General features: G+C 38.3%; 1 protein-coding gene across 2 annotated transcripts in view; it reads right to left on the bottom strand.

Annotated features, from left to right (window-relative positions):
• Nucleotides 1–13214, bottom strand: part of Arfgef1 (ADP ribosylation factor guanine nucleotide exchange factor 1) — a 102548-nt gene that overhangs the window by 28364 nt on the left and 60970 nt on the right. For both annotated transcript variants that reach the window (XM_005066752.4, XM_013110958.3), the window contains 4 exons: nt 11665–11816; nt 5445–5573; nt 4595–4753; nt 4230–4380 (listed from right to left, as the gene is read on the bottom strand). In XM_005066752.4, the coding sequence (XP_005066809.1) occupies nt 4230–4380; nt 4595–4753; nt 5445–5573; nt 11665–11816 (591 nt within the window). The remainder of the gene's footprint in view (nt 1–4229; nt 4381–4594; nt 4754–5444; nt 5574–11664; nt 11817–13214) is intronic.

Here is a 13214-nt window from a genome sequence, read left to right as displayed (position 1 = left end):
TTTAAAGTAACAGAAGCATGTGAGTCCATGTCATGTTTTATCCCATTTCTATATGGTCATAATGAAAAACTGAGCAGGAGGCAGAGAAGGGAGAGAAAAGCAGCAGATTGCGCTGTCATGACACAGAGACTATGAGGATGATCCAGCAGTGACACCTGTTACCCCACTGATCACTAGGGTTGATTATTACGTTGATATGGCTGCTTAGTTGGGTGTTTCCTTCTCTCCTCATAGTTCAAAGCATATCCCTCCCAAAAGTCCTGTGCTCAGATCAAGAGGACAACTTCCCATATTGAGAAAGACTGGTGTTTTCTTTGTTTTTGTTAAGGATATGTGAATAGCTGCATTCCCCAACAAAACCTCCAAACAAGAGCTCTAAAGAAACTAGAAATGGAGTTTTAGGTGTTAAGGTTGTCACACAGTTTTGTTTTGGTGCTGGGGATCAAACCCATGCCTGATAAATGCCAGGCAAGCACTCCACCAAGTGAGTTACATCTCTAGAATGGCTGTTTCATTTAATGTGCTACTTTTTTTTCTTTCTCTTGAGACAGAGTCTCACTAAGTAGCACACAATGACTTCCCAAGTGCTAGGACTATAGGGATGTACCACCACACTGAGCAATGCAGTAATTTAGCAAACAGAATCACTTGTTCTTTTAGAAGAAGGACATGTTCCACACGTCCCCACAAATACTTAGGTAACATTGAAATAGGAAAGACATGGAAGACAAACTGAGTCTATGTCTTTAAGAAGCCAAGGATGAAAATGTGAAGTACATGCCAAGAGTGACTGAGGTGGTGGGAAGCAGTGCCAAGGAACATGTAACAGGTACAGCAAGCTGGACTGAATGAAGGAAACATTGTGTTTTGTGTATCAATTAGAATATATGTCCTCAAGAGTGTTTTAAACGTTTATGTTTAATGTGATTTACAATCATAAAAACAAAGGAATCAAAGAAAGTGAAATGTCTAGGAACTCAAAGAACCTATTTCACAAACATGTAACAGTTTTCAGAGTGTAGGATAGTATAATACTAACAGACAAACAATTCTCATTTTACCAAATTACTCATATTTAGGATAAGAAAGCTATGTGTTGCATTTATTCTTAAAGATGTATGTTGCCAAAGCCACTGAATTTTCAAATACTAATATAAGCCAGAAGGCCCCAAATTCAAATTTATATACTCTGAACCTTTTGATTTTTTATGATCGCAAACCTATCATCTTGCTGCTTCAATCTTCCAAATGCTGGGGTTATGCTGTGCATTTGAACGGCCAGCTAAACATGTTTGTATTTGGGAAGGTTTTTTTGTTTGTTGTTTTTGCAGTGCTGGAGAAAAAGGGTTCAATTCTCAGATCCTGAGACTTGGCAGCAAGCCCTGCCTGTGGCCTGATCTGGATGATTTTAAAGTTTCTATATATTTATTTGTTTGTTTGTTTGTTTTGGTTCTTTGAGACAGGGTTTCTCTGTGTAGCCCTGGCTGTCCTGAAACTCGCTTGGTAGACAGGCGGGCCTAGAACTCACAGAGATCCACCTGTCTCTGCCTCCTGAGTGCAGGGATTAAAGGAAGGGTGTACCACCACCTCCTTGCTATAGTTTCTATTTCTAAAGCATAAAGCTACAGACTTCTTTCATGTACAATCTGTCCTCCACATGTGAACTTTACATCTATCAAAAATATTAAGGGGACTTTCTGTGGAGGGAATTGGAGAAAAGGGAAAGGGCAAAATGATGTAATTATATTTTAATTTAAAAAATAGACTGAAGTCAGGCAGTGGTAGTTCACGCTTATAATCCCAGTACCTGGGAGGCAGAAGCAAGTAGATCTCTGAGTTCAAGGTTAGCCTGATCTACAGAGTGAGTTCCAGGACAACCAGGGCTACAACAGAGAAATCCTGTGTTAGAAAAAAACCAAACAAACCAAAAAAAAAAAAAAAAAGAAAAGAAAAGAAAAAACAAAACAAAAGAAAAGAAAAAAAAACAAATATAAAATAAGTAAATAAAAAACTGAGAAAAATATTTGGGCAAAAAAAATTTACCTATTCTATACTTACACAAATATATTTTAAATTTCTACCCATGTTGTACAACTATTTGCATACAAGTTGCTGTTTGGTATAATCAGTGTAGAGATGATTTAAAGGATGCAGTAGGATATATGTTAGATATATGGACGTAATGCACTCTTTATGTGAGTAACTTGAGTATGCAGGACTGTTAGAACACGGTCCAGGAATGGAGTCATGTGTGTGGGAGGATTCTGAGTGCTTGTGAGAAAGCTCCAAGAACACAAGACTCTTGTGACCTCAGTTTCTTCAAAACATGGAACTGTTCTGGGAATGTGTTTTGGTGCTCCTCCCACGTGTTGCTGATTGGACTGAGTTTACTTCAGATTAATCAGTATTGCTTGCTGCTGTTATTCAATTAAATGTATGAATTACATGAGGTGTGTCCTTGTAATTGTATACAGCTTGAACTTATTTGAACTTTACTCAGGTGACCTTTGTTAACATTCTGGTATATATAGTCTGGGACTCTAAATAAAGTTGGAAATTGCAGGAAACTTAAGTCCACCTCACTTACCGGCTCCTGTTGGGGAATATTCACACACACTGTGAACTCCGAGTTTGCATTTGAGTTAATTAAATAAAATTAAACTTGGATCAAGAGGCTGCATTAGCAATTAGGTGACAGAAAGTAATCATACAGCCTCAGAGGGCATCTGGGAGAGATAGAGAGACGCAGGAAGTAATAGGGAGGGGTTTGGAATGGTGCAGCTTTTTCTGGTTTGGCAAAGCTGACTTCAGAGACACTAGCAAGGAGGAAGATTAGCTAATTACAATCCAGCCTCTCTGAGTTAGCAGATTTTCATCTAGCCTTTGAATCTTTAGTCTTATTTACAAATAGAATGATAGAGATTTAGTTAAAGCTACCTTTAGAGGCGGTGACAGAGCCTGTGGGGACAGAATTCCTACCAGGCTTCGAACTGAGCAGCCAGGCCACTGCTAGAGAAGCAGACCTGTAACTGTGGAGTTGCAATCTCTGGCTGAAAAGGCAGCAGATTAAGGTGCAGTCACTGTGCTAAAGGTAAAACAAGAGGTTCCATTCTCCTAGGTCCTACCGCCTCTACAGTGGTGACACATGATTAAGGTGTCACAGAATGTTTGGTAATATAGAAAAATACTAGCTAAAGTGGTGTGGCTGCTTATGGATACAGCCCTTTCCAACTTAAATTTTAAGTAGAGCATCCTGCTCAATGAAGCACCTGCTGTGTATGTGAGCACTGAGGACCGAGGTGAGCACCTGTTACAGAGGCTGGATGGAAACCAACGAGCTCAAAGGGAGGCCTCTGCTAAAACAGCCAAGTCAATAACAGTTTTCTCACAAGCACAGTCAGAAATGAAAGTATGACAAACTAAAAATGAGTGAAGAATAGAGGAAATCCAAAAAAAAAAAAAAAACTATGACACAGACAAAGTTCACATAAAAGCAGATATGATGGCACACCCCTGTAATCTTGGGAGGTAGAGGCAAGAGAACCACAAATTTGAGGCAGCAAGACTTTATTCATACTTGACACTCTGCTATGGTATCCCCGTGAGACTGACTGCCAGACTGCACTGTTGAACTATCACCAGGGACTAATTTTTCTCAATCCAACCTGAAATCAAACAATAGTCCTAGTCTTTTGTCTTTCCCTGTGGACACATTTTAAAACATGAAACCATTTTAGATATAACTCTAATGCACAAACTGTGGAGCCCATTCTATATGGAGAGATACTTGCCCAGCCTAGACACAGGGGTGTGGGGAGTGGAGAGGTGCCTTGGTCCTGCCTCAATGAGATGATAGGACAGACTTAGTAGACTTCCTAGGGGAGGCCTTACCCTCTCTGAGGAACAGATAGGAGGTGGAGGGGGGCCGGGTAGGGGGGGGAGCGGGAAGAGAGGAGGGAATGGGAATTGGAATGTAAAATAAAAAGTGAGTTGAGTGTGTCGTTCTCACAGTCACTAGAAAGAAACTAAGTGACATTTAATATTGTAAACCAGAACAAGTAAAAAAAGACTAATTTCCTACATAGTCATCTTCCTTTTTTCTATTACATTAGGTAATGGGCAACTTACCTCATTTCTCTAATTATATTTCACTGTCACAATAAAAATTACATGATCTGGATGTTAAAAAAATTGTGATATTTTCTAAAAGTACTTTAAAAACCTCTCACCTAGCCCCAGACCGACAAATTCATCAGGAGCCTGGTCTTTTGTCCCAGTGAGAGAGCCTTCTCTGCCTCTCACTGTCCCAGAAATGTACCGAGGCTTCACTCCAGTTCCTATAAGTTGTGCCAGCTCCAACTGACTGATGCACTTCAGGATCTTCAGTACAAAAGGAAAAAAAAGTATATATATATATATATATCTTAAAATGCATGAAGTTAGGGTTTAAAAACAGATTGCATTATAAATTATCATTAAAAGCTGCTCATTTAAAATATACTAAATTATTTTCCATAATTAAGCATGTTAATGGTAGAATATTTAGTATCAACTCATTTTATAAATCGAATTGTAAAGTTAAAAGTATTTCTACCTCATGCCATGAGTTTCCTAAATAATTTCCATCCGTGTGAGCCACTGTGATGAGTGTTTTTATCGTGTCAATATTCTTCTGTTTCATCTCAGTGATACCAGAGCTCACTGTAAGTAAGGTAAATCTGGCTAGTGCTTGCACATAGGCATCTCTTTCCAGCTACAAAAAAAGAGACAGTGGTTGAAAATACAGCATACTAACTAGCCTCTAATTCATGTTGAACAAACTGTCTGTGTGTTTAGTAAATTCTAACAGATATGTCATGGATTACATACAAATCTAAAAAATTACAATCTTAAAAAAAGGCAGGAAGTTTATAGAGTTCTTAAACATAGACACAATCTGAATGAAGTACCAATTTAATATCAGACATTTAGTAGTCAACAAATGTATTCATACAGTTAAAATAAATTTTCTAAAATTTTTTCAACTATATTAGCAAAAACCTGATTTATAAATTTGTTCATTTTTCCCTCTACATCTAGGCTGTATTTTGTAATATACCAAGTCATATCATTCACAATGAAATACTAAATGGGTTAAGAGAAAAAAGAATCTAGCTAAAAGTAACCCATAAAGCCCATAAACTCCTAGAAAAGATGTCTTCATGGAAAGTATGTTAGGCACTTGGTTCTTTTAAAGATAACTAGTTCTGAGGCTTAAGTTAAAAGGTATCTAAAATAAATACCTATGATACTTAGAAACACCAAACAAAATTGCGCAAATCATTCATTTAAATTATATCACAACTTTGGAGGTGGTTTTCAAGGAAGTTAGAAAATACACTACGCTTTGACTATACTGATAGCATGTGTTTTCCAGGCTGGGTATAAAGGTGAAATTCTGTTACCTGGATGCTGAAAATGCATGCAATCCTGATTGCACATCTTATCCCTTCTAGGCAAAGAGAGGCCACCTCAGTATCATCACAGTCTTGTAGACCCACACTGAACGCAGCCAGAAAAGGTGTCCAAGCCAACTAGAAAAATTAAAGATTTAAAATATACAATGCATATCAAGTGATAATTGAGGCTCTTGGCATAGTGAGAAAGCTTTCTTAAAGAAAGGAGAAAATCTTGTTTCTTGGGCTTAAATAAATGGAAAAGATCATAAACTCAGCAATAACCTTAGGCTTCTATTAAGAACAGTATCTATAAATTATTCACAACGATGAAAACACAGGAACAGTCAACATTCATATAGTCTTAGCACTGACTTAAATTCATTTCTCTTTGCAAGCACTGACTTTTACAATAAGCCAGATTTGTTAGTTCCAATACAATCCTTTGAATGGTTTTACTACTTGTAATAAGTGACCCTACTTTTCTCAAAGCCTGTTCTGCAAACACCATTCAGCCTTACTTTTACTATTAAGTATTTACATTAAGAAACAATATTTGATTTGGACAATATTTTAAAATATTTAATAAACTATTCATTACATTTTGGAAGGGAATGTTGTTTGAATTTATACTCAGCAGGCCACGGTCCACATCTATAAACTGAGCACTTCAGAGGTGGGGTCAGGACTGTGAGTTCAGGCTGATCTGAGATAATTGGTGAGACAAGATCTCAAAAAGTAAAGGACCTGGAAAGGTAGCTCATTGGTAGAGCACTTACTTAGCACAGATAGCAAACAACAGAAATCCACATAACTGAAATTTCTGATATGAATTATATTGCTTTTAGTAGTTCAATGAGCAGCAGAGCTATAAGGACATAAGTTATAACGATGAAAAATGTTTCCCAGCACTCGGGAGGCAGAGGCAGGCGGATCGCTGTGAGTTTGAGGCTGGGCTGGACGGACAGCCTCGAAAACAATACAGAGAAATCCTGTCTCGTAAAAACCAAAAAAAAAGAATAGATTGTAGAAGCCACTAGATCTAGTGATGAATTTCATTGTAAGGCAAAGGACACAGTCAACAAGACAGAAAGGCAGTCCACAGAATGGGAAAAGATATTCACTGATCCCACATCTGACAGAGGGCTAATCTCCAAAATTTACAAAGAACTCAAGAAGCAAGTCTCCAAAACACCAAAGGATCCAATCAAAAGGTGGGGTACAGAACTAAATAGAGAATTCTCAATAGAGGAGGCTAAAATGGCCAAGAGACACTTAAGAAAGTGCTCAACATCCTTAGCCATGAGGGAAATGCAAATCAAAACAACTCTGAGATACCATCTTACTCCTGTCAGAATGGCTAAAATCAAAAGCACCGAAGACAATTTATGCTGGAGAGGATGTGGAGAGAGGGGAACACTCCTCCACTGCTGGTGGGAGTGCCAACTCGTACAGCCACTTTGGAAAGCAGTATGAAGATTCCTCAGGAAAATGGGAATCAATCTACCACAAGACCCAGCAATTCCACTCTTAGGCATATATCCAAATGAGGCAAATTCATACAACAAGGGCATCTGCTCCACTATGTTCATAGCAGCATTATTTGTAATAGCCAGAACCTGGAAGCAACCTAGATGCCCCTCAACCGAAGAGTGGATAGAGAAAATGTGGTACATTTACACAATGGAGTATTACTCAGCAGAAAAAAACAATGGAATCTTGAAATTCGCAGGTAAATGGATAGCACTGGAAGAAACCATCCTGAGTGAGGTAACCCAGTCACAAAAAGACAAACATGGTATGTACTCACTCATATGTGGATTTTAAGCATGGATCAGGAGAGTGCCAGTCTGCACTTCCACTGATAGAGAGTCTCGGAAACAGGAAAGAACCTAAAAGACATACATGGTACCCAAGAGAAGAGAAATGAGGCAAGATCCTCTGAACAGATGGGGAACACGGCGAGGGGTGAGAGGGAGGGGGACCTGTGAAATAGAGAGGGGGAGAAGTGGAAGACAGAGTCGGACGTGGAGGAACAGGAAGGTCGACTGGGGGGGGTAGGATAGGGGGAAGAGGGAATCATAGGTTAGAAGACAGATCAGGCACCATTGTGACCTCTAGTGATCTAAACGGATGACACCAATTGACACAAGCTAAGCAATAGTGTAGAGACCACCTCGAATGCCTATTCCTGATAATAAACTTGATGTCTATATCCATCCTGGAACCTTCATCCAGTGACTGATGGAAGCAGAGGCAAACACCCACAGTTAAATACCGAACAGAACCCAAGGAACCCAGCGACAGAGAGAGAGGAGCGAAGAGCAAATTGGCAAAGAATGGGCTGGCAAAACCAGCAGAGACAGTTGATCCGAACAGGGGAGAGCTCTTGGACCCCAGACCGACAGCTGGGAGGCCAGCATGGGACCGATCCAGACTCCCTGAATGTGAGAGTCAATGAGGAGGCCTGGGCTACCTATGGGGTCCTGAGCAGTGGATCAGTGTTTATCCCTCGAATACTAACAGACATCGTGTGTCCATAACACAAAGAGGGTTGCTCTCTCTGCCTGGACTCTTAGGGAAGTGCCTGGACCCTACCCTGAATGAAATGATAGACTCTAGATATCCCCTATGTGGAAGGAATTGGCAATAGGGTGGGAGGATGGGGGGGATGTTGGGGGTGTGGGAGGAGGGGAGGGAGAGGGAACTGGGATTGACATGTAAAACAAGCTAATTAAAAAATGTTATTTTACCAGTGTATTATAGAAATGATGAGATTAATTTTTATAGGTTCATGAAACTCGTAGCATTTCTAAGGAAAACAGAATTATTTGGAGCTTTTCTTCTAAGTTCACAAAGTTGAAAGCAAAAGTTTAAATTCTGTACACATCTGTACAGCACCTAGGTCTTCCTAGGCCTTATTCTACATCTATAACACCTGAAGACTGCTTCAAAGATGATATGCAAGCAACAAGAAAAGTATTTATGGATTACAAAGTAACCCATGGAAGTAATAAGTTACATATTCTGCTACAGAAAAAGCGTACTTCACATTAAAAATTTGTGTTATATCTTAAAAAGAAATACATATAGTTCTTAAGTCATTGGGGAGAAACATTTACCTTTATTAGGAGTATGTTTAATCCAAGGCAACGATTTATGTATCATATTACACCTAAATAATACTCAGTCGATAGTGAAACTATTGTGTGCAATAATTGTATATTTGGCAAGATATAAAAATGTTCTTATTTATGTTTATACCCCTTAATATCATAAACCATATTCTAGAAGATTAGAAATTTATTATCTAATCCTTTTCTCTAACCAATACTTATATCTACTGAGAATTATAAGCCAAGAACTGTACTAGATATTAGGAATGAACATTAGTTTCTTCCCTCCTAAAACACTAATGCTTACATTAAAGAATGTGAGCCACGTGGTGGTGGAACATGCCATTAATCACAGCACCTGAGAGGCAGAGGCAGGTGGATCTCTGTGTCAGAAGCCAGCCTGGTCTACAGAGTGATTCCAGGACAGCCAGAGCTACACAGAGAAACCCTGTCTTGAAAACCAAACCAAACCAACCAACCAAACAAACAAACAAAAAAGAAGAATAAAAAGTAAGAAAAGAAAAAAGAAAAATTGGAAACATATGTCTGCCACAGATGATTGGCTAAAAAAAAATGTAGTACATTTACACAACGGAATATTATTCAGCTGTTAAGAAAAATAAAATCATGAACTTTACAGAAAAATAGCTAGGATTAAAAACAATCATTCTGAGTGAGGTAACCGAGACCCAGAAAGACAAATGTTACATGTTTCATCTGATACAGGATGTTAGCTTTATACTTTAGATATGTGTGTTTCACTTAGAAAAGCTAACTCACAGAGGTCAGGTAGCTAGTGAGAACCAATGGGGAGGAGGCTACTTTTCCAAGGAATGGGCAATAGAGTACAGTGCTATCAAGAGAAAATCGGAATAGGAGGATTAAGTGGGGGTAGACGGGGAAACATGGAGGGGGATAACAAGTACTGAAGGCCCTTTGAAAGCTATTTGGAAACCTACTACTGAAGTGCTTTCCTAAATATATACAGATATAAAAGGAGTTTAAATGGAGCTTCTATATAATGGGGATAATACCTCAATTAGACATCATATACTACATGAAATAAAACACCCAGTACCAGGAACAGGTTTAATCTATTTCAGTTGTTGGCCATGTGACTCCCCTATCCCTCCCAGCCCAAATATTACAGACTATTGACAATACTATTGCTTACTCTCCACAACTTGATGTTAATAAAACCCTATCACTGAAGACACCATATGCGTATGTCACCGAAAGGAGAAATCTAGCTGCTGCTTAACTGGAAGCTTCAACTCTTTTTTTTTCTTCCTGAACGTATGACAAAGAAAAGTAAATTCTGCCAACAGTTCAGTGATCATCCTGAAAAACTAAGGACATGCAAGTTATCTGCATATGCTAAATGTACCCAAAGACCCTTGACTACTCTATACATACTTTTATGGAAAGGGAGAAGTACTATTTGGATACTGACACTGCAAATGGGTGTCTTGGGCCCAAAGGCCATATGATAGTAAAAATGCAAATGTCCCAGAAAAGATGAAAAAGTTGACTGAAAGTTTTTGTTTTTTTATAAACTTATTGACAGTGAAATCATTTAAAGGAATGTTAGCTGTATATGCATTGTGTAACCAGCATGGTTGTTAATGTGTATTAGCATAATATCAGAATAGGGCAGTAAGTGGAAAGCTGGAAATTTTGTTGGGCCTGTGTTTTGTGCCCCATCCACCCTGCTCTGGATGCCTTAACTCACGGAATCATGGAAGCATGTATTTAAATTCCTATGCTTTCTATATGGAACAACTGAAGCTCTGATTGATTTTGTATTTTCCTAATGTTCTCACTTACTTAAAATGATAGTGTGAGGCTACAGATAAAGTTCTAATCCAGTTTTGATGTCTCCTACTTGTTCTGAGCAGCTGTCTGCAGGCCTACATCTTCTGAGGTAAGTTTTCCTTCTACTTACTTCTGCTGCACCTTGTTGGAAGCTTCAGCTCTTAATGGTTAGTGTTTAGTGTTGGAATGTGCTAGATTTGCTCCCAGAAAAGTAATCCTTTTACTCACCTTCAACAGAGACCTGCCTAGCAAGATATGCTCACTAGTGTATTAGTGGCATAGATGTTACAGGAGTAATAAACCACTTTTTGAAGATTGATTTTAGGCCAACCCCATGAGATAGAATACATAACTGACACTATTAATAAAGCAAAGAATCTGAGAGCATACATAGATCATTTACTCCTACCATTTACTCTGCTAAATGAACATAGCAACAAAGTGACTCCTGATGACATATTGCTATATCCACACATAAGTTCATCACTCAACCTTCAACAGAGAAGCTTCTCTTTGCAGTATAATTATCCACAACTGGACAACATTCAGAGTGTAAGAGACTTTGAAATACTCAGTTCTAAATGGAATGTCGGTATGACAGTTCCCTCTTGACAACATCAGGGATCTATGTGGAAGAGGGGGCACAAAGGTCAGAAGTGGTAGATGACCTCAAGGAAACAGTGTTTTCTAGACACAACAGCGCAGATGCACGTATGAATTTACAGACTGTGACCACATGTGCAAAACCTGCACAAACTCAAGCCAGACAAAATCACAGCACAGTGGAAGAATAATGACCATGAAGTCCTACCCCTCATGAAGCTATTTACAATTGATAGCTTCTGGGAGAGGGAAAAGTTACTTTTCTTCAATAAAGTGACAAGGAAGACATTCCCATTTGTTTCTTAATGTACACACTATGGTTCTAGTTCTACTCAGAACCCTTATATTAACTCCTGGTTAATATAGAAGTGCTGACGAGAATCTGAGCCTCAGGAATTGGAATGAATACCAAAGATTTAGGAATAAATCATTTATAACTGAAAAAAAAAACCAAGGATTAATGACCATTCTCCAAAGCTTTCTATTTCTAATTTCTGAAATTATATTCCCACCAATTACTTATACTGCACACCATCTTTCACTTTCTTTAATAAAGAGATAATTTGTATTCATTACATTCTAAACAGCCAGGGGATATCTTCTAGGTCAAATAGGCTCTATTACTATATTTAAAAAATATGCTAAGCAAATTATATATAGATATATATCATAGCAAAATTATTAGTAATTCTAACCTTAAACATAGGCCTCACATGCTCCAAATGTGTTGCACTTGTAAAAGGTGCCTGAACATGGCTCACAGCTTCCATGAGTGCTTTAGCTGTCTTGGCCATCTGTTCCATTTCTAAGTTATACAGAAGTCGTCTTTGTTTTTCACTGGCTACATCTGAAATAAGAAATATTACCATTTAAAAAATAGAAAGCACTTAAGATGACACTTTTAAGGTAAATACCAGTAATCAACACTAATTAATAATATTCCTAAGAAGTCAGACAGAAATGATCACATATTGTTTGGTTCTAAGTACATGAAACATGTGAAACAGGTAAATTCAGAAAGACAGAGAAAACTGGCATTTGCCAGGGCAAAAGCAGAGGGAACTCTAGTAACAATTGATGGGTGCAGGGTTTTATTTTGGAGTAACTAAATGTTAGTCTTAGCCAGAGGTGATGGCTGCATAACACTGTAAACATACTAAATGCCAACAGAACTACTCAATTTACCTACTTATTGATTGACAGCCATGCTAAGGGTCCTGTGCATGCTAGCCAAGTGTTATCACACTGAGATACATCTCCCTTTGTATTTTCACTTTAAAGGGTAAAATTCACCTTGGGGATGGTGGAATACTGGATGAATAGGAGTAAGTAAAACCTGTGAAAATCTCAGAATACAACACTCAAAATTCAAGTATCAAGGAAAGGAACCAAATGTGGTCAGGAAGCAGACAGAGGTAAACTCGTTGGCATTGTCCCCTGTCAGTAATACAAAAAAGCACTGCCCTGCCCCTCCTATGTAATTTCAGCATTCCCACACCAGGGTTCCCACTGATGTCAACCATCGTTTATCAAATGAGAAAAGTAAAATATACTGTGTGGGGGTGTTACGATTTGGGCAAAATGAAACCATACAGAAAACAGGCATTTATTTGCTTAAGTGTGAAGTTGGAGGCAATGCCAGGAGGAAAGCTGAAGTAGCACCACGGGATGGATACATCGCTAACTTTTATTTGATACTGGAGTAGACTAAGACCCAACCATATCTAGCTCAGTATCTGTCTTTTCCATTTGATCTCTTAGGTTTTACAGGTAGTTGTACTTGAAAAAAGTTTTTGCATTATATAGTCAGACTTCAAATTTTTTCTGTCCACAAACAACATAATTCTTTTCTATTTTCACACATAAATGTTAAAAGTAGACATGATGAGAGAAGGTAGAGGTGGTTGAGATTACTTAAATTAGATATGACTACTAAAGAAAGACTAATTCTAATTATTTTTCTTAATCTGTCTGGGCTTGAGTTTCCTTGTCTATAAAGTAGCAAGATCTTAGTAAAATTCTTTCTGAATATTAAAAGGGATAAAGGATAAGGCCAGTTATACTCCACTGACATTATCTGCCTAATGCCCTAGGCTCCTATAATTCTAAACTTTCCGAACAGATTTATCTTATAAACCTTATTACTTGCCTCTCGTTAAACATATTTTGCTACTGTCAGGCAGTGTTGGCACACACCTTTAATCCCAGCACTTGGGAGCCTGGGAGGCAGAGGCAGGTAGATCTC

Source organism: Mesocricetus auratus, unplaced genomic scaffold, assembly GCF_017639785.1.
Source record: "Mesocricetus auratus isolate SY011 unplaced genomic scaffold, BCM_Maur_2.0 Super-Scaffold_6730, whole genome shotgun sequence".
NCBI lineage: Eukaryota > Metazoa > Chordata > Mammalia > Rodentia > Cricetidae > Mesocricetus > Mesocricetus auratus.
This window is presented reverse-complemented; position numbering and strand designations above follow the sequence as displayed.